The sequence below is a fragment of the Trypanosoma cruzi genome, genomic scaffold (assembly GCF_000209065.1).
Source record: "Trypanosoma cruzi strain CL Brener 1047053517025 genomic scaffold, whole genome shotgun sequence".
NCBI classification, from domain to species: Eukaryota; Euglenozoa; class Kinetoplastea; order Trypanosomatida; family Trypanosomatidae; genus Trypanosoma; species Trypanosoma cruzi.
This window is the reverse complement of record NW_001849278.1, coordinates 21800-41525: the sequence shown is the minus strand read 5'-3', so window position 1 is coordinate 41525 and position 19726 is coordinate 21800. Positions and strand designations below refer to the sequence as shown.

Here is a 19726-nt window from a genome sequence, read left to right as displayed (position 1 = left end):
TCGCCCCCATGGTAAAATGGAGGCCACAAACCCAGACACACGTATTTATCTTCTGAATCAAAAAAGGAATTCAAAAAAGCGTTAATGAAGCCAAAAAACGTACATAAAACCTTCTTTCTCACAGTTGCCATCGAGCAAATAAAATGACTGTGCGGAACCATGTGTCAGACAGCAATTTGAATAGCACCGTGCTCTTTATCCAACCAATGTAGCTGAAGCAAATAAAAAGCCCCGGACTGAAGCAAAAAAAAAAAAAAAAAAATTAACTACAAGGAAGAAATTAAACGGCAGAAGATCCATCTAGGCAAAAGACACAGAATATCGTGCGATGCGGCTTTCCAGAAGGTGAGTGGAAACCTTTTTGCCTAAAATGCGCATGCCCTCTCTGTTCTTCCTCTGTCTTGAGTCAGAAGGTGGATTCCCCCCTTTATTGCAAAAAGACACGGCGGCAAGTTCATTCCAGAAATGTGTGTATTTGTGTGTCTGTGGTGTGTGTGTGTGTGTGTGTGCTTGTATTAAAATAAAGTGGGAGAGAACCATTCATCCAATTGGCAACAGTAGCGCACATTACATGTAGTATATTTTTTTTACTTATGCGTGCATACATTTCCCTTTTTAAAATAATAATAATAATAATAATTTCTACTATAAATAAATTTAAATGATATAACTTCACAAGCGCGAGAAAAACAAATGACACAACCGTCTGCGTTCAACACCACCCTTCCCCCATCATAATCCCTCAATTCATGCATCCAAGCTACCCCGTCGTGAGGGCAGAGAGCTCCTCCCAGTTAGAATTCCTGTCGTGCTGACAATAAAATCACTCCGCCGCATTCACAATCGACGCAATTAAGTGTCACCGTCTCACGCGCAGACGCGCACACAACACCCAGCAAAAAAAAAAAAAATGCAGACAACGAGTAAAAAGAAAGAAGAGAGAGAGAGAGAGAAAAGAAAAGAAGGGTGGAGAACAGCAAGCAGCAGTACCCCCGTGGCAAATCACGGTGCACCCCCAACGCATTTGTTCCCCCTTCCAAATTCTTACGCGCGAGTCACTGAGCCATCGAGGGAAATTCTACTTTGACTGCCCGCTGCCAAACTTCCGTAAAAATAAATAAAAATGAATGAACACGATGCCTTTCCACTTCACGCTGTGCACGTGTCTCCCATCCTTCTTTCCTTCCTTTTTCTCTCTCACCCTCTTCTCTCCATGTCTCCCATCCCACTCACTCTGCCAGGAATGCTTTGATGTTGATTGTCTTAATAGGCAATTCCTTGGTCGATGTCATGGTCCCTTGATTATACATCGACTTCACACGGTTCACTAGAACCTTGCGGTTGGACCAAAAAGTGTCCTGCTGCTTCCGGAATTGCATGTAACGCGTCTCCTCTTCCGCCTCCTTCATGCGTTTCGACATGCCCACCAAACTCCGATTTACATTGATCCAACGGCTACGGTAGTCCCGTGCTGCCTTGCTCTCCTCAAAGTCAACAAAGAAAAAAGGCTCTTCATAGTTTGTTCGCGGTCGCTGCCGCTCACCAAAAGGCCACTCCACATTGGCCAAACGACACTGATACTTCACCGCGTGCAAAGTCCAGAAGTTACTGTACCAACGCCCCACGATACCCTCAGACTGCGCACGAATGCGCTGCGGTGGGCGTGGTACATCCGCCACCTCAAACCATTCTGGCACCATGGAAAGTGCCATCCGCAATGCCTCCGGCGAGTACTTTTGGCGCATGATGGAACGTCTCCCCTTCACGTGGGCGCCCACACGACTCACCTCATACCACGTTTTCTCGCGGTAGGTCGCGCGGTACTGGCTACGCTTTCCGTTCCACCACAACATGTTCTGGATGTTAAGCATTGACGGAACATACTTGACAGGTGTCGTCTCCGGGGCTATTCCAACCCCCGGCGATGCCGCAAGCAAAACGCTCGTACGTCGCATGTCGCCGAGACTCAGGGCAAACTAAAACGCCGCAGAGCCGAACAGGCCCTGTGAAGGAGTCGCAGTGTAAATACTAAGAAAAAAATAAAATTAAATTGAAAAGTTGAGAGAATCCCCCGCCTCTTATCGCTGTTTTGTGGATGTTTTGGAGGTGTGTGTTTCTTTCTCGAGGGATTCTGCTTGGCGAGTTAACGGGGGAAAAATGTGAGAATAGAGCGGTCAATGAACACTGGAAGAGAGGCAACGGTTTCGCTTTCATCCATAAGAAACCCAAAGATCAAAAGCCGCTAAAAAACTCTCCATACGGACTCGCCCCCATCACTCACACACTACACACTCACCACCAACTGCAGCCAGTACGGACACAAGTGGTATGAATAATCCAACAAGCCCGCAAGATTCCCAAAACTCCCCCCTTTGTTTGTTTCGTTCCCCAATCCACTAGAAAATAAATATTTATTCTATCGCGATGCCGCCATATACTCCCTTGTGGGTTTTTTTTCTTTTTCTTTTTTCTTGTTTCACTTCTCCTTCTTTAAATCCTTTGGTGTTGTTGCCCTTTCAGGAGACGCCAACCTCTTCGTTTCCACACCCGATGCGCTACTAATTGCTTTAGGAGCAAATGACCATAAACTCCGGAAGGTATTCCGATCATCCTTCGTCTCAGCACCGTGTTCCTTGTAGTCAATTTTCTGATCGCCCTTCCACTTCCAGTCGGCGTCACCGTAGTACGCATTGGTGACCGGGTCTGGGATATACGGAAATTTATGTGCATATAGATGATGCCGCACGTAAATGCTGTCCTGTACCGTTGGCTTACGTATTTCATCTAGTAGAACGTACTTTACCCCCCAACCTTCCAGTAGGGCAATAGCCTCATCCTTGTGAACAGAAGTGAGGTGACGACGGAATGTTGCGTCCTGGAAAAGATTTGTTGTGGCAATCGAGCAATCCCATGTATTACGTGTAAAGTTTCCTAATTGGTCAAACTGTGACCCCTTTAATTTGACGGTGCGAACGTCGTAGCGTTCCGAGTGAAGAGTGGGGTGGCAGAACTGAGCCCTATGATGATGACGCTCAAGAATAAACTTCGTCCCCTTGAGCCCTCCCATTGCATTGTACAGAAACGTGCGATCATTGTAGTGCTGGAGGTAGCTGCCAAGGTATCGCAGCTTCTTCTTCCGCTCCTTAATGAGCATAAGCGTCAACTCAAGACGTTGCGGGGTGATGCGGTTGAGGACGCGCGGAAGACCGGGGTTATGCAAAATGGTCATTTCTTTTCCTTCCACAGACAGGTCGGATCGGTTCCTGCTACCACCATATATATATATATATATATATACAAGAGGGAAATGCAGCCACAGTCACCGTCAGAGAAAAAAAAGAAAAAATAATAAAGAGACGAAGACAAATGACCCTCCACACACACACATACAAAATAATAATAATAATAATGAGAGTTTTCTATACGTCGTCATTTGCAAGCAGAGCTCTTTCCTCCCTCCCTGATGTTTTCAGTTTTCTCCTTCTCTCCCCACACCTTCAATGTGGCGGGGAAAAAGTATGCGGTCATCCCATTTCCATTCTCCACTATTTGAAAAAAAAAAGGGTATTCGGTGCGACGGTAAAAATCAACGCCGGTAATTGCTGTTCGTAAAGCGGAAAAACAATCTGTATGTGCCTGTGTCATCAAAACTCGCCCTGACACCACCAGGCCGTGGATCCCACTGCTTCCGCACAATCTGATACGCAACGTCCGCATACGGTGGACCCACGGAAAAGACTAATATGCAGTAATCATCGTTTGGCCCTTTCAATGTATTCTCAATACGGTAAATGCGGCTCATGTCACGCTTCGTGTTGGCAAGCGCAGGATAAAAGAGGGTAAACTCATACCAAAGTACACTTCTCGGTGGAGGATTTGTACGTGCATCGTAGTGCGTGCGGTTGTACTGGGTCCATGTGTAACCCGTCTTCACTTTACAGAACCGATGCGGTTTCACAAGAGTCATGGGCTCCTCTGCCTTTTTATCCTTTTCTATGGGTGCGACATTATTTCGACTCTTTGCAGCCGATTGTGGGTGGTGTTTGTAATAATCCATAATCTCGTCCTCGAAAATCTCTTCATCCTCGCCCAAGATTTCATTATTCTTCTCCAAAGCAGCCCGAAAGTATGCGTCTTTTGGTACAAAATCCAGCGGGACGCCAATGTCCCCACGGTTCATGCGTTCCGCCTCCCGATGCAAGCGTGCCTGCGTGCTGGCGTCACGTTGTGCCTGCAGTGCCTGCAGCGAGGGTGTTAGCGGTGGCGGTTTCACCGCAGCGGACGTACTAAATCGATCCAAGCGATCGCACGCCGCCAAGACGTTCAACCGAGCGTGAACCATGGTGTAGAATGTTGTATTGATGCCGGCAGCAGCAGGACTATCGCTGGGAATGTTGATTAGTGCCGTTAAATCGGCTAACAGCTTGCTCACCAAAAATGCACGCGCGGGTTCAGAATCCTGCGGATTGTCCGGTCCAGAAGCAGCAGCGGTGTCTTCTTCCATCACCTCCCTTTTTATCGGTTCGCCCTTCGGCCAAACGTCGGCGGAGGCACCCGGAGCGCTGCCATCGGTACCCGTCGCGCTGGGCATCGTGGCTGTACACTCGGTCGGCCGCCAATATCCCACAACCCGTGGAGCGGCAATGGAGTTCAGAAGCTCCATAAGTGCATGCTCGTACTTTGGGCGCAGCGCAAAGGCGTTGACTTTAGCGCTACTAAGTGAGAGGGCCTCAATGTACTCAAGGACAGCAACCCAAAAAAGTGTACTTCTCCAGAGAGTGGCAGCCAACTCCACCGCAGTGTCCACATCCTCTTCTTCCTCGTTTTCATTGTAGTCGGCAACGCCACCGGTGTTTTCATCGATCCACCGGCCCAATGCATCCCGAGCGTCAATAAACTCCTCAATGTGGGCAATGGTCTGCTGCATTACATCCGCCGTGTTCTCCGTCACGAGAGACTCCACAAGAGCCGGCAGTGGCACAAACGCGTAGTGCTGTGGTTGTGACACACGTTCAATGGCCTCCGAAATCACACGCTGCGCCTGAGTGACGTAACTAAACGGGGGAAAGGCCCGTGTGTCGAGGTACCACATTGCGTACCGTATGACAAGTGCGTCAATGGGGAGAATACCGCTCCGCCGCTGTCGGATCCTCTCCACAGCACGTGAGCCGCTCTGCCGCAGTAACGCCGCGTACACCTCAACCGCCTCGTCCTCCTCACGGCCACGTTTCGACATTTTTCGCTTCCGTGTAGTTTTTTTCCCACTCTCTCTCTGACTTTAATTTCCCACGTGACACGTCGGCGCCTCCGCTTTGTTTTGTGCTCACGTGTGTGATTGTACAAAGGAAAGAAAGAAAAAAAAAAGGTTTCCTTTCCAATCCCTTTCTTTTTTTTTTTTTTTATTATTTGTCCGTCCCTCTGCCGCACGCCAATACCCCACTTAATTACGACGTGTGCGTGTAATCCCTTAGAAGCCAATAGAAAAAAAAGAGAAGAAGACCCACCACGTTGTCAGTCACAGCAGTTTTCTACCTCCCACACACACACACACACATTTGTTTGCTGGGGCTATTCTTTTTTATATATGTTCAGTTGTGTCCTCACTTCTTTCCTTCCGAAGGATTTGACCCTTTTTGCATCCCTGCCGTGTCTGTGTGTGTGCGTTTGTGGCGACGTCACGGGGAATCCGCCCATTCCGCCACCACTTCTCCTTGCCCTTTTTATTTTGCCTGCACGCTTATTGCAGTCCCGTCTCCCACTCGTGCTTCACGTCACTGATGAGACTGCTAGAGGAGGGAGAAATCAAAGAAGAAGACACGGAAGAGGAAGACACTTTTGCCCTCAGTTGTGCCGATGTCCTCGATCCAGCAGTAGGGGTAGTCGGCTTCAACGGTGGAAGTCCAGCGCCGTTGTGCCCATCCAACAATTGTGACGGCGGCAATGCGGACCCTGAGAGGGATGACAAATCATTGAAAGTCTCGCTGGTCGTTGCAGGACGCATGGTGGAGATGAACGCCGAAGGCGCTCCATTGGTATGAATATCATTGCTATCATCATGTGAAAAAATGCCCTTAATGGCATCATGATCATCGTAATTAACACCTGCCGAGGGAAATGAATTTGACCGCCGAACGGAGTCATCGGTTGGGCTCACTGCAGCGCAGCGAAGAGGCAAGACGGATGCCATACTGTCATTTGAATACGCACCACCACCGTACCGGTCTGCACAGCATTCATCAAAGGAGAGTACGCCCTTGGATGCCTTTGCCCGCCGTGGAACATTCAATGGCACGCTCGGAACAGGAACCGTTGTCTTCGTCATCACCATTTCCTCCAAATTGACATGTCCACCCTGTTGCTGCATCGTATTTCCCTCGGCAGATGACTTACACCTGCGTGGCGAACATCTCTTCTTCGTCGCCTTCAAAGCATTACCGTCGCCATTTACACCACTGCGGTTAAAAAGTTTCCTGCAACGTGCTCGTATATCCCCCTGTTGACTCTGGCGTTTGGAATCACACAACTGCTTTCGTCTCTCCGCCTCGCGTCGCTGATGTTCCTGTAGATGACGAATCAGTTGAGCTCGCCCGTTTTCTTCCTCGTCTCCTCGAGTGTCTTCCTCGCCATTGACATGGCCATCGGCGTACACGCCACTGTATCGGGCTAGCAGACGGCGGCTCAGCGCCAGTTGGGCCACCTCGGAAATAATGCGTTGAGCTTCCTCCGTGGATTTGTGCTCGAGCACAGTGACCATCAGGTTGCATATACTCCACTCCTCCTGCGTGAGCTGGAGAAGCGCATCACCGTTCGTCACGGGGAGCCCCACCTCTGGTCGGATCTCCACTGCCTTGTGGCGGGGCGATGCTGCGGAACGAGCACGTCTTCCGGGTACCGCGGCAGACGACAACAACGATGATGGCTTCCGTCGCAGCAACAGCGGTTGACAGTATGGGTTGAACGACTGCAGCCATCTCTCTTGCGCTGAAAGACGTCCAGCGGTGCGTCGCTCACCCGCCGCCGATGGCCGCCTTGGCGCCCCGCAATTTGGCATCCCCCTCTCTCCTCTTCTCACCGCCGCCACCCCAAACAAACTCCGCTGTAATGTGTCCTTCACGTTGACCCGTTTTCTTTGGTGAAAAAATTTCCTGTCCCTCCGCCGGCCTCACCCCCAACACAATTCAGCCCGTCACCAAAAGAAGCGAAGGCAGCACGCACACAAGACAAGACATTTATAATAAAAATAAAAAAAGAAAGAAAAAACGGATGTGGCAAACAGAACAACCGCCAGGCAGGATGCATAACAGACGGCAGCCTCCTCCCCAATGAAGGGAGAAAAGTAAAAAAACAGGGAAACGGCATCTACTGCAAAAAAAAAAAGTTCGTTTGTTCGTATCATTAGTTGAGTCTTCATTTCACACCTGCGTGTTTTTCTTTTTGTTCTGTTTTTTGTTTTGTTTTTCTGCCTTTCGTTTGTTGTTAAATATTTAAAAAAAAAAAGAGAGAGAGAGAAAGGGAAAGAAGGGATAAGTCCCCTCCTCCCATCAGACCGTGGAGGGGAGTAGAATGAAGTGAAGAGGGGAGGAAAGCACGGAAAAAACAAAAAAAAAGGCAGTGGCGTACCTTCACTGATGTCACGATACCGCCGCCCCTCCACACACACAAACTGACACCCCTTCCCCTCTCATCTTGCTGGTTCACTGCGCCGTTTCGGTTGCCTTTGATGTTTTCTTCCCTTTTATCCTCTCGTGTTTCGGCTCGTTTACTTTTTTTTGTTGTTGTTTTTTCCCTCCCTCCCCTTCATCCTGCAGCCATTCGATCATTCCCTCTTCCCTTCTTTGGTCTTCGCCTCAGCCCGCCGCTGCCGCCCCTAGCGCCGGTCCACTACCTCCAGCTTGTCCAGCACCGTCTGATGCACGGAGCGGGCCTGTGAGCTCACAACCATCTGCTCCGAGACGGAATCTATCTTTGCGCGCTGCTTCGTCTCGCTGATAAGGTTGGCGAGCCACACCTCTGCGTCCGCGGTTCGCGTGCCTAGCTTCTCCGCCACGTACGGAATGGACACGACGCCGTGAGTCATCATGTAGCGGGCAAAGATAAGCCGCCTCGCGTTCTCCAAAATCTCATTCGCGTGCAAGCTGAGGAAGTAGTCGCCAAGCGCTGTCGATTTAACCTCGGGTAGCAGCGCAAGGGCATCTTCAAAGGATTGCCGGTTAACAATCGCATTTACGAGCTGCGTGATGGGGTCAGAGTACTCGTAAACATTTAATACCATCGCCGCAGCGCTTCGCAGGGCAGATCGACGCTGTTTGTTAAGTATGGCAGCAGCGCAGATGTAACGCAAATAGTGCGGGCACACCGTCTCCACAACGCTCTGGTAGACAAAGTTTGTCTTAATGTCAAAGACAAAGTTCAGCAGGTGCGTGGAGTACTGATTGCCGCCCTTGAAAAAGGGGAACAGCACCCAGTGCAACAGCCACGCCCGTTCCCGTGTGGTCGTTGTGTTAGCAACACGAAATATGTCCTCCTCAAAGACATCCGCATTTTGTTGCCGGCGTATCTTCTCCGCCGCCGCAATGGCGGAAGGCCAATTGCATGTGCACATGTCGCTGACCAACTTCCCCCACAGAAGTGTCCTCTGATCAATTTCATAGCCCACAACGCACTGACACAGCGAGAGCAGTTCTGAGGCATCGGTATAACGGGCGGCGTCGTAGTATAAATAAGCTAACTCCATCACGGCTTTCATGACGTTGGATGTGATGCCTTTGGCCTCCAGCACGTCGCGGGAGAGCTCGCGGTTGCTACGCAGCGCATCAATCTCACTTCCGGTCAGTTTGAACTGATATGTGCTGTTCTCCGTCTCGCTCTTCTCAAAGAACTCATCGAGAGCCGGTCGGGCGCGCTGGGCAGTCTCCTTAATTTTTCGCTCCTGCTCCACCGACACCTCACCCTCCGCTGTGAGCGCCGTGGTCGCCTGAACAGCGCGGAGGGCATCCGCGACGTCAAGCCCCTGTTCGTCGTAGAAGTACAGCAGGCCAAGCGCCAGGTGCTTGTCAAGGTGCGGCAGCAGACACCGCAACATCTCCGTCATTTTCTTCCCTTCTCTCGCTCTCAAACAGACTTAATTCCTACAAAAAAGAACGGCCCATACACACGTACACGCATGCAGGTACACATCGACATGCACAAAGGGGGAAAGAGAAAAAAAAAAAAAAAAGGATGTCAAAATGCGCTGCGCGTCGTAAAAGGTGTGTGTGTGTGTAGGGGGGGGGGGGGGGTCGATGATACTTCAAACACACCCGCAATGCATACAAACAGACACAAACAGAAAAAAGAGAAAATCAAAAGAAAAAGAAAAAAACAACGCCTCTACAAACAACAACAACCAGTCAACATAGTAAAAAACGGCAAAAAATAAAAATACAAACGTACAGATAATGACAACAACAAGAAAAAAGAACGCCAATTAACCCTGAAGCCTGCATATATACCTGTATGGGTACTGCGTCCTGCGTAGGTAGGTGTATGAATCTATGTGTGCATGTATCTTCTAACCTTCCCTTCGCCATTTAGGAACGAATGAGCTCGAGTAGGTCGCTGTATATGTTCTCACAGTAGTTGTTCTCAGCCGCAATCTCCATCATCATGTCATGTAACCTCAGTTTGTCCTCTACCTTTGCCTGCTGCTGCCGCAAACTGCGAAGCTGATGTACCTTGCGGTCCAATTCATTCATAATGCTGCGCATGCGTCGACTCACCTCCACCGAGTCCGCTACGGGGTCATTTAGTGCCACACTGCAGTCCTGATACTCCCTGCGCAACGAAAGAATCTCGCGCAGCAAGGAACGACATACCGCCTCAAGATGACGTCCACTTTTCGTCACCGCACGACTCGGTGTCCTCGTTTTTGCACTACTATCCACCACATGCCGCGGTGGTGATGATGAAGCCGATGCCACCGCTGTCTCCTTCCCCAAAAACGAACCTGACGGTTCGCATTTTCCCAAAAGAGGCTTCGGTTTTGTCTCACCGAGTGGACTAATGTCGTAACGTGGAGAATTCTCTAGTCGTCTATCCATTGGTGAAGTGATGCCACGGCGTCGATAGTAAAGCCGTGGCTTGTAGTAATTCTGCCACTCCACCGTCGACACAATGGCCGCGATGTGGTGCGAGGAAGGCGAAGTGGTGTGGCACCGATCGGGCGGCCCGGACGGGAGAAACACCTTCTCCAGCCCGCAATAGACACCCTGTCGCCGACTGCATCGATCCTGTCGTTGAGCCTCAGCCGCTTCACGTGTGTGCTGCTCCTCCACATCCTGCCGCAGCCGCTGCAATTCATCGTTGAGGCCCCGCTGTCTTCCCAACACCTCGCGTAGCTGCATTTCATGCCAAGTCTTCTCTTCCTGCGCGAGGTCAGCCTCGGTGCGTGTGGCTTTCACTTGTTCCTGCAGCTCCAAGAGCTCGCGCTGCAGTGCCTTTTCTCGCCCCTCCCGTTTATGCTGCCGTGCCCGCATCTCATTGCGGCACTGCTTCTCTCGCTGAAGCCGCATCGACGTCAATTCTTCCTTGGCCCTTTCGTTCTCCATCAACAGACGCTGCAGTTCATCGCGAATTCGGTCTTCTGCGGCGGCATGAATGGCCCGTTCCTTCTGCAGAAGAAGCGTGAGCTCCGCGCGGTGTCGCTCGAAACTACTGCGGGCCTTTTTCTCTAAATTGGAGTACAACTCGGCGTCTTCCTGCACCGACTGCAGTTTCATCTGAAGATCGCCCAGTGCTTCCGTCACAGAGGACGTTGACAAATCAAAGTCCATGTCTTCGCTCCTCCTCCCCCGTTACTGATGGCGCCGCAAAGAACTATATATATATATATATATCTCAGCCAATGGAGAAAAATAAAACTAAAAAGAGGGGAGCGACAGAGGCACGCACGCAGCCGTAAACGCCACACACGACTTCCTCCACTACCAACACCTCAATTTAAAAAAAAAAAAAAAACAGCAAATAAAGTCGTTGGTAATATATATATATATATATACACTATGCCTGTGCTGCTCAGGAACGCAGTAGATGTGTTTATCACATGAAAAAAGACGCTGAGAGGAGAGGCACCTGATGTTTGTTTGTTTGTTTGCTTCCTTCTTTTTTATTTTCCATCCATATAAACCCCTTGCTTTTCGCCATCTCACCATTTATATAAAATGTGTGCATATATAGATATAGATATATATTCCACCACAAGATTTGTTTGTGTCTCCCTCTTGCTGTTTTATCCCGTTGCTTCACAAATCTCTCCTTTTATTTTTCTTTTCCTTTTTTTCTTTTTTTCTTTTTTTTTTTTTTTCTTGCCTTTGTCACTTCGGCAACTTTTCGCTCATGAGAAATAATTTTACCCCCCACCCCTTCCTCTCTTTCTCTATTCATATCTCGCTCTTATGTCTTTATACAACTGCATCTCCTTCACACGCACACCCTCTCATTCATGCGTGTTGAAGGCGTGTGGCGAAGTCCCTACGGACGTTCGTCGCCCCTTCTTTGGCGTTCATCCAAAATATATAAATATAAATATTTTCCTGTGGCCCCCTTTCCGGCTCGGTTTCCCACTTGCGTGTGTGTGTGCTTGTTCTCGCTGCGCTGCTACACGGTGGGGCTGCTCAAACGTTCCTCTCATTCCTGCGAATCCTCCTCCTCCTCAAGAAAGGCACGCACGCCATCAATAAAACCCAAACAACTGACCGCCACGCGCAACATGCCCTCCTTCCGTGCATCCCCCTCATTGTCATCGGCGTACATCTCACGCTCCCGCGCCAACCGGCGCACTCGTGCCCCAAATTCGACGAGGGATTCGCCGCTGACGATGCAATACCCACGTTCGTCGTACAGCTCCTCGTCGCAGCCGTTATATAGGCACTCCAACAGCTGCGGGCCGCGCAGGTGCAGCAGGCAGTTTCTATCAGCAACGGCAATGCAGGTGGCCTCCATTATCGCCTGCATCTCGTCTTGCCCCGTCACCATCTCCAGATAGAAGGGATGGCACCACTGCCCAAAAAGACCATTCACCGCCTCAATCACGGGGCGCGGGTCGTGGCTGGGGCCATGTTTCTCTAATACATGTGTTAGAAGACGCTCCGTTACAATGAAGCAGAGATCACTATTTTTGCGCTCGAATGAAAGACGGGTGTTCCTCATTTGAAATACGCAATGTTCAATGTGGGAGGGATTCCTCAGTGCTTGATTCACAAGTTCTACCACCGCCTCCCTAAAACCTGCCGTCTTTTCTGAATCGTCATCATCATCATCGTCACCATCATTATCGTCGGATGCCTCACTCGCCTCACACGGAACTGGATCCCTCACAAAGAGCTCCCGCGTGGGAATAATGTTGTTGACATGTCGCTTCGGCAGGGCCTTGCCTCGGCCCCCATGTCCAGTGATTCCCTCCTCAGTCTGCGAAACCTCGCAGTTAATAATCGCTTTATCCTGCACAACAACCCCTCCTGGAGGGGAATTACTATCAGTTATGCAACTGCCGCACGGGACCACGCCAATATTACAGCCACTACCAATAATGGAGTTTGACACCTCTGCCCTATCATTCAGAACAACATTGTAGCCAATGAGGGAGCGAATTAAGAAGCAGCCGCGTCCAACAACTGCCCCGTCCAGCAGAACGCAACCAATAATGGTGGAGCCCTCGCCAATCCGAACTCCCTTCCCGAGAACAGTTCCACGTATCACTGTGTTGGGTGGTACCACTACCTGTTCCCCAACAACAACCGATGGTCCACACGTGTTCGAGAGCACCTCAGCCTTTTTCTGGTGCAGATAGACACTCTGACAGTGCGGCGACACAGCGTATCGAAATCCATCCCCTAAAAAGCTAGATTCACGTGTAAGAGGAAACATGCGGCGGAAGCAGACATCAATGTTTGCTTGAATGTAAGCCCTAAGACTGTTGATGGGTTGTATAATGCCCATGGGTGGTGTCACAGCTTGAATGCCAAAGACGTTGCCAAACAACTCTTGACTGGCCAATAAGCTGACGAAGAATGAGTGTGCATCCACCGTGTGAAATGTAAAGAGCGACAATGCCCCTGCAGAACAAAAAAAATACCCGGTAGGCCCAAGATCGGTCCTCACGGAAAGAGATTCATTTTTTCTAAAGTTCATCGTCACAGCCTCTGCCAGCTTCTCGTCCTGCTCCAAACGCACCATGTTGTGCACAACACCTGTCGATTTTTCTAGCGTAAACATCGTCAAGTGATTCGGCAGGTATTCTGGAGCCGTATGTGGGCGTCTCTCTGCCGCGCCAATGTTCACGCCAACGGTGCTCGTAGAGTCCCGCTCTAATATAGAGCTGCCGGCCGCACGCTCTTGCTTGTTAAGCTCCCCAACAAGGACATCATGAAGAGTGTCCTCCAGAAGAGACTTGACAGACGCGCACAGCATCGTTGCCGCGTAATTTTTAATATTCATTGTCCGCTGAATGTGTGTCTCCAAGAGATCAGACAAATTCTGAAAGGACGCAATCGCATCAATCGGCACAAAAAGAAATGATGAGTTCTGTTGTACAATGTTTTGTTCCAAAATCTGCGTTGCGGCATCAAACAAGTTTGTCATTTTACGCGTACTCGCCACAACCTCCACCTTCAAGTCGCTCCCCTGCATTCCCGGCCTGCTGCAGGCGGTACGGTTGCCCTGCAGATGTTGACACACTGGCGCCACAGACTCGCTATTGAGTAAAATATAAATCTCATTTGCTCCATTTCCCGCGAGATTCTCGAGGATGTAGTCAATGACGGGTGTGTTGCAGACAGGCAGCAGGGCGAAGGGAAGTTCCTCTGCTGGGGCGACAGGGAACAGAGGGTGGGAGGAGGCGTTAAACACCTCCCCAATAACAATGACAACAAACGGCGGGTTTTGACGCTTTCGTCCCACTTCCATCCCTCGGCGTGATGCGGAGTAATCCATCAATATGCCACTCCAGTCAACCAGCCGGGTTACTGTCTCCTTCCGTCACTTCCTTCTCCGTCTGACGCCTTCTTATTCCTCTTATTGTTATTCTTATTATTATTATTGTTGTTGCGACAGTAACGTGCACAAACGCCACACACCACCCCGTTGGCAAACATTCAAAAAAAAGAAAAAAAAAACCGAACGGACACCTCACCTTTGCCAGCAACATCTGAAAAGGCAGCACAGTGGGATGAGAAAACACATGCATAAACAAGTATACACGTCCGTTTTTGTTTCGTGTTGTTATTGTTGTTTTTTTGTAAGTGTGTGTCTGTTTGTGGTGAGAGAAGAAAAGAGAAATGCCTCTGAAAATAAAGAAACAAGCAGGCGCAGGCGCAAAGAAACTTCCAATATTTTTCCCTCACATCCTAATTTATTCATTCATGCGTTCACCTTCTCTCTACCACATTCACCACACCCTTTCCCTCTTATCATGAATTTTGTTCCCAAGCCGATATTCCTCCACCCTCTGGATGTAAACAAAAGTATAAGTGCTCTTTCTTACTCCCACAGCCCCGCCTTTGCTTTCCTGCCTCTTCAGAGTGGGCGGGTGCTCTGTTTTTTTTTTTTGTTTTTTTTAATCACTGAAGTCATACGACGATGAACCGCTCGAAGCCTCATCATCGTCGTCTTCATCATCGTCATCGTCGTCATCAAAAAAAGAGTCTTCATCGCTGCTGCTGCTGCGGCGACGTTTCCTGGAGCCTTGCGACTTCTTCGGTTGTGATTTCGGCCGTTGTGGTGACCGCTTTGGCGGTGGCACGGGAGCCAACGTCTTCTTATCGACGCTGCTAATGCCCAGAAGCGCAAGATCATCGTCTGTGTCCGTGTCAATTACTGAAGCCACCCGCGTTGATTGTGGTGGTGGTGTGAACGCTGCAGTTGTTGTTTTGGCGGTGGTGGTGGTGTTTTTGTTGTTACATTTCGGCGCGGTGCGTGTGAGAGCCTCAATGCCAAATTCGTCAATGTCAAAATCATCGGTGACGACAACTTTCTTCGCTGCCTCCTTCTTGACACGTTTGAGGCCTTCCTCCTTCGGTTTCCGAGGTGCCCGCTTCGCCGTCGGTCGCTTCGGCTGCGGCTTCGTTGCCCCGCCGCCCGCGTTGTTGCCGGGGCCGTCATCGTCCAGCACGACACCATCGCTGCCGCCGTCTCCTTCTTCGTCGCCGGGCCGCCAACCCCTTCCACCACCGCCGCCGCTGGCATCACTCATAAAGAGATCGTCATCAGCATCAATGTCATCGCTGTCGTCATCTGAGTTCTTCTTCCGTCTCCGCTTTGCCGCGGGTTTACGCCCGACTGATGGGTTTTTACGGTCGCCACCCGCGTCGCCATCCACGCGTGCCGCACGACCGCCCTTCTTTTCGGTTTTGATGAACTCCTTCGCGAGTGCCTGTCGCGCCTTCTCCGACAGCAGCGGCACGCGCAGCCTTCGCGGGTCGAACGATCGCTTCTTCTCCATCTTCTTCCGCTGAATGGATGCAATCTCCTTTGCGCGTTCCTCAAATAAATTCTCAATGCGTGGACGCAGCTGGTTAAGGTCCTCCGCCCACAAATCCTTCGGTGTCCGCTTCTCCAGCGCAGCAAGTTCATCACGCGCCTTCTGCAGCTGCGACTGCAGCCGCGCGATCATTTCCGCAGTCAAATTCCACAGCCGCATCCCTAATAAATAGTCGTAGTCCCGCGCAGCACGTCGCATCTCGGGGGTTTCTTGATTGTCCTCATCTCCCCCCTCATCGACGGCGGGCTGCAGCACAAGAAAAACGTCCTCCGCCGTGGCGTGTGTGGCATCCGCTGCACCCTCCTCCTCCCCCTGCTGGATTGTGGTGGAGCTCACCTTCTTCTTCTGCTGGAGAGGGAACGGGGCGTAGCCGCGCTGTCGCAACTCCTCCAGCAGCTCCTTCTTGCGTCGCCGCGTCACAATAAGGCGGCCGTCCACCACCTCCGTCACAAAGCGCACCATGTTCTCCAGCTTGGACGCAACAGATCGCAGGTCACCAATCAAAAAATCTCGCCGCTTTGCGTAGTACTCAAGGCGCACCAAATAAAACTCCTTTAGTACCGCCTCGGCGTCGCGGTACTTCGTGATCTGCCCCTCCCTGTCAAAGGCAATGATGTTTGTGGCGTGGATGTACTCACGCAGCTGCAGCCTCTCCTCCACACAGCCTTGCGCCACCCAATGATGGAGCACCTCGGGGTGTAAGAAGACCTCAAAATCAACTGTCACATCTGTGTTGTGTTCGCGGTACTGTACCACAACCTCCTTCTCGCGCAGCTCCTCAAGAAACTTTTTATAACCCTGCGTCCACGTCCCAATAGGCAGCTCTGTGATTTGCACAACACCGTCCGGTCGCACATTGGCACACCCTGTGGAGACAAATTTTCCCTTTTCCTTCTCTTCAATGGTGCCGGCGAAACCAAAGTACCATGGCTTCATCGGTTGAACCTCCTCCCCCCGTAAAAGACGCATCAAGTTATCTATGACTTCAAGGGGTGAGTAGTTGGGGATGTTCGTCGCAAACCCCGTCCCGATACCGGAGGTGCCATTCACCAACACCATCGGAATGACCGGCACGTAGTAAAAAGGCTCCACCGAAAGACCATCATCATCCTTGTAGTCCACAACAAAGTCATCCGATGGGTGATAAATGTACCGCGCAATGTTTGTGAGGCGGGTAAATATGTAACGACCCGCAGCATGATCTTTTCCCCCCTGGAGTCGTGTACCAAACTGACCGTCTTGCTGCAGAAGCGGTACATTATTGGAGCCCACAAAATTCTGGGCAAGTCCCACAATCGTTTGTACCAGCGATTGTTCCCCGTGGTGGTACGCCGCATGCTCAGAGACATAACCGGCGAGTTGGACCACCTTAATGGAACGTGTGAGACGACGCTTGAAGGAAGAAAAAATAATCTTACGCTGTCCAGGCTTCAAGCCGTCTATTACACTCGGGATGGAACGTTCGCAATCGGCCACAGAAAAAAGAATCAGCTCCTTGTCCACAAATTCCGAGTACCTCACAGTTCGAACGTTGTAGTTCATAGACTCGTTCACATTTGTGTTCGCCTTAAATTGTGTGATCCAGTGCTTTCTTTCCTCTACTTTGTCCTTCGCGAAGGCCATGACAATGCGGGCGTCATCGGTTGCGTCCTCATGCACAAAGTCAAGCCGGTGACGGTCAATATTCTCAAAATACTCACGTCCCTCCTTCGCGCCTGAGGTACCGAGCCCTTTGTAGTACCGTATTTCGTAGTTTCGTATGCCATCGCCAATGGCGTTCTTCCACTCAAAGTAGTCCGGCATTGAAAAGAAGGAAATGGCACGATCGTCACCATCGGAACGTCCTTTTTTACGTGCCTTAACAATAGGCGTAATGAACTGCTGCAGGAATCCAGGTGTCTTAATTAAATCTGGCCAATAGTGGTGAATCATGTTGATGATGAGGCCTTTGATGTGGGAGCCATCATGATCCTGATCTGACATGATCATCAGGTGTCCGTAACGCAACCGTTCCACGCCGCTGTACTTTTGACGAATGTCAAGGCCCATGATCTTACTGACAGCTTGAAACTCTGCACACGCCATTACTTTTTTCAGTGTTGCGTCACGCACGTTGAGGGGTTTCCCACGCAATGGAAACACGCCAAAGTAGTCACGGTCCTTCACGGCAAGTCCGGCCGTACAAAGCGCCTTTGCTGAGTCCCCCTCCGTGAGGATAAGGGTACAACGATGGCTATACTTTCCGCCCGCTTCATTCGCGTCATCTAATTTGGGAATTCCAAGAATCTGCTTGCGGTCGGCGTTGCGCAGTTTGGAGGCAATCTCCCGCGTCAGTTTGCTGTTCGCCATCTCCACCGCCCGCTCCACAATGCTGGATTTCAGAATGCAATCGATCATGGAGGGTGGGAGGTCGCAGGTGGATCCAAAGCGGTTCTTTGGCGTGTTCAGTGTCTCCTTCGTCTGCGAGTCAAAGCCGGGGTTCTCGACGAGGCAGTTGATGAACACAAAAAGGTGGGGACGAATCATGTGCGGTTTCACCTCCGTCTTGCTCTTGCGCTTCGCCTGCTCCGTCACCTTTGCGATCACCTGGTCCGTGATGTACCTCACGTGTGTTCCACCCCGCGTGGTGGCGATGGAGTTCACAAAGCTCACCTGCTGAAACCCGATGTTTGACACACGCACACACACCTCCCACCGGCCATTCACGCGGGCATAACTCGCCGCCTTTCTCTCCTCGCCCATCATTGGGTACAGATCCACATACTCTAGAAAGGAGGAACAGGCAATCTTTGTATCGTTGAGGTAGCAGCGAAGGGACTTGTCTGTGCAGCCTGCTACATCATACACACGACGTCGCATCATGTGCACCATGTCTTCGCCAAACCCCTGAAGGTTGAACTTCGCAAAGTCCGGGTAAAATGTCACGACGGTGTAGTCTGGCCCCTCAGACGGCGTAATGACGGGTTCCTCGCTTTCCAACATGTTGTTCCGCCACCGCATAAAGAATTTCTTGCGAGAGCGGCTATGCACCGTCTCCACCTCAAACCGCGTGGAAAAAACATTCGTTAACTTTGCACCAAAGCCATTTCGGCCGCCAGTGACTTTCGCCTCGGTGTCATCGTAATTGGACGACGTCAGCAAATAACCGAAAATCATCTCTGGTACCCACAAGTTGTGCTCGCGGTGCCGCTGCACGGGGATACCCTCGCCGTTGTTGTATACCCGCACCATACCCCTCTCGGCGTCAATCCACACCTTGATGGCAGTCTGACCGAGCGGGTCCCGCACTTTGTTGTCCGCGGCATTGACAAGAATTTCGTCAAATATTTTATAAAGCCCGGGCGTCCAAGTGCACTTTCGTAACTTCATGATATTCTCCGCCTCGTCGTAGAGCCACATGTCCTCCGTGACGGGTTCAATTGTGCCAATGTACATGTCAGGGCGAGACAAAATGTGTTCATGCTGTGTTTTCTTTTGGTAAATCTCCTCCACAGTTCGATTAGCCATTTTTTGTCGTTGTTGTTCGAATGTCCTCTTCACTTCTTCTGTGCGTTTATTCTACGCCCTTATATTTTACCTGTCTTTTTTTTCCCCCTTTCTTCTTCTCCTCCCCTTTTCCTTTCTCAAAAAATATAAACGAATAAGACAGCCACCGGCCGCCTCTGTCTTGTGTGTCCTCTTTTTTTTTTTTTTTAATGGTCCTTTCCTCTGATGGATGGTTACTTGTATTCCCTCCGCTCAATAATGTCGTATTGACTACAACTTTTTCCCCGCCCTTTATGCCGGCAATGGTATGAAGTGTGTACAGGCACACAAAGGAATCAATGTATGAACGTACGGCGTGTTCCCTCTCACCCTTTTCCTCTTCGGCCTCCTCCCCCGGTGCAAAAGTATTTATGTGCTCTTGCCTCTCTATTTCTCTCTCTCTCTCTGTTTGTGTGCGTGTCTATATAAATGTATGTATATATGTATATATCCCAGTCTCCGCCCTTCTGTATTATTTGTATGTATTGTTTGTGGGGAATTTACTTTCTTTTCGCTCCGCCCTCTTCTGCGCCAGAAAGAAAAAAAAGTGTCGAATCAGCTCTGTTTGATGTCAGGCCTCAACTCCAAGCACTTCGTAGCGGGGGGGGGGGGGGGGAGGGAAAAAAAAACAAAAAAAAAAAAAAGCATCGAAGTTCGTCCGAAACAAAAAGGAAAAAAAGCCCCTGC

At 50.3% G+C, this 19726-nt stretch overlaps 8 protein-coding genes across 8 annotated transcripts, besides 24 other annotated features; all 8 read right to left on the bottom strand.

Annotated features, from left to right (window-relative positions):
- Positions 1-5182: part of a sequence feature (heterozygous, non-Esmeraldo-like haplotype) that runs on past the window's edge.
- Positions 244-266: a sequence feature (AT_rich).
- Positions 467-509: a microsatellite.
- Positions 620-640: a microsatellite.
- Positions 898-964: a sequence feature (T-rich).
- Tc00.1047053508699.80 (hypothetical protein, conserved) lies at positions 1230-1955 on the bottom strand (the record flags this gene model as incomplete). Its single annotated transcript, XM_807558.1, has 1 exon — positions 1230-1955. The coding sequence occupies one exon, from the start codon at positions 1953-1955 to the stop codon at positions 1230-1232; it is 726 nt and encodes a 241-aa protein (XP_812651.1).
- On the bottom strand, positions 2477-3229 carry Tc00.1047053508699.70 (hypothetical protein, conserved; the record flags this gene model as incomplete). The annotated part of the gene is made up of 1 exon (XM_807557.1): positions 2477-3229. One exon carries the CDS (start codon positions 3227-3229, stop codon positions 2477-2479), a length of 753 nt encoding a protein of 250 aa, XP_812650.1.
- Positions 3275-3297: a microsatellite.
- Positions 3587-5236, bottom strand: Tc00.1047053508699.60 (hypothetical protein, conserved; the record flags this gene model as incomplete). Its single annotated transcript, XM_807556.1, has 1 exon — positions 3587-5236. One exon carries the CDS (start codon positions 5234-5236, stop codon positions 3587-3589), a length of 1650 nt encoding a protein of 549 aa, XP_812649.1.
- Positions 5183-5364: a sequence feature (areas merged during assembly that could not be assigned to a particular haplotype. This can correspond to areas where the two haplotypes were merged or to regions with more than two copies in the genome that were merged during assembly.).
- Positions 5365-5920: a sequence feature (heterozygous, Esmeraldo-like haplotype).
- Positions 5387-5408: a sequence feature (AT_rich).
- On the bottom strand, positions 5738-7051 carry Tc00.1047053508699.50 (hypothetical protein, conserved; the record flags this gene model as incomplete). The annotated part of the gene is made up of 1 exon (XM_807555.1): positions 5738-7051. The coding sequence occupies one exon, from the start codon at positions 7049-7051 to the stop codon at positions 5738-5740; it is 1314 nt and encodes a 437-aa protein (XP_812648.1).
- Positions 5921-5964: a sequence feature (areas merged during assembly that could not be assigned to a particular haplotype. This can correspond to areas where the two haplotypes were merged or to regions with more than two copies in the genome that were merged during assembly.).
- Positions 5965-19726: a sequence feature (heterozygous, non-Esmeraldo-like haplotype).
- Positions 7228-7249: a sequence feature (AT_rich).
- Positions 7424-7478: a sequence feature (A-rich).
- On the bottom strand, positions 7868-9091 carry Tc00.1047053508699.40 (eukaryotic translation initiation factor, putative; the record flags this gene model as incomplete). Its single annotated transcript, XM_807554.1, has 1 exon — positions 7868-9091. One exon carries the CDS (start codon positions 9089-9091, stop codon positions 7868-7870), a length of 1224 nt encoding a protein of 407 aa, XP_812647.1.
- Positions 9317-9459: a sequence feature (T-rich).
- Tc00.1047053508699.30 (hypothetical protein, conserved) lies at positions 9570-10811 on the bottom strand (the record flags this gene model as incomplete). The annotated part of the gene is made up of 1 exon (XM_807553.1): positions 9570-10811. One exon carries the CDS (start codon positions 10809-10811, stop codon positions 9570-9572), a length of 1242 nt encoding a protein of 413 aa, XP_812646.1.
- Positions 10975-10995: a sequence feature (AT_rich).
- Positions 11015-11035: a sequence feature (AT_rich).
- Positions 11294-11344: a microsatellite.
- Positions 11546-11569: a sequence feature (AT_rich).
- Positions 11665-13968, bottom strand: Tc00.1047053508699.20 (hypothetical protein, conserved; the record flags this gene model as incomplete). Its single annotated transcript, XM_807552.1, has 1 exon — positions 11665-13968. The coding sequence occupies one exon, from the start codon at positions 13966-13968 to the stop codon at positions 11665-11667; it is 2304 nt and encodes a 767-aa protein (XP_812645.1).
- Positions 12280-12315: a microsatellite.
- Positions 14050-14081: a microsatellite.
- Positions 14591-19021, bottom strand: Tc00.1047053508699.10 (DNA topoisomerase II, putative; the record flags this gene model as incomplete). The annotated part of the gene is made up of 1 exon (XM_807551.1): positions 14591-19021. One exon carries the CDS (start codon positions 19019-19021, stop codon positions 14591-14593), a length of 4431 nt encoding a protein of 1476 aa, XP_812644.1.
- Positions 14631-14669: a microsatellite.
- Positions 15071-15215: a microsatellite.
- Positions 19446-19490: a microsatellite.
- Positions 19660-19683: a microsatellite.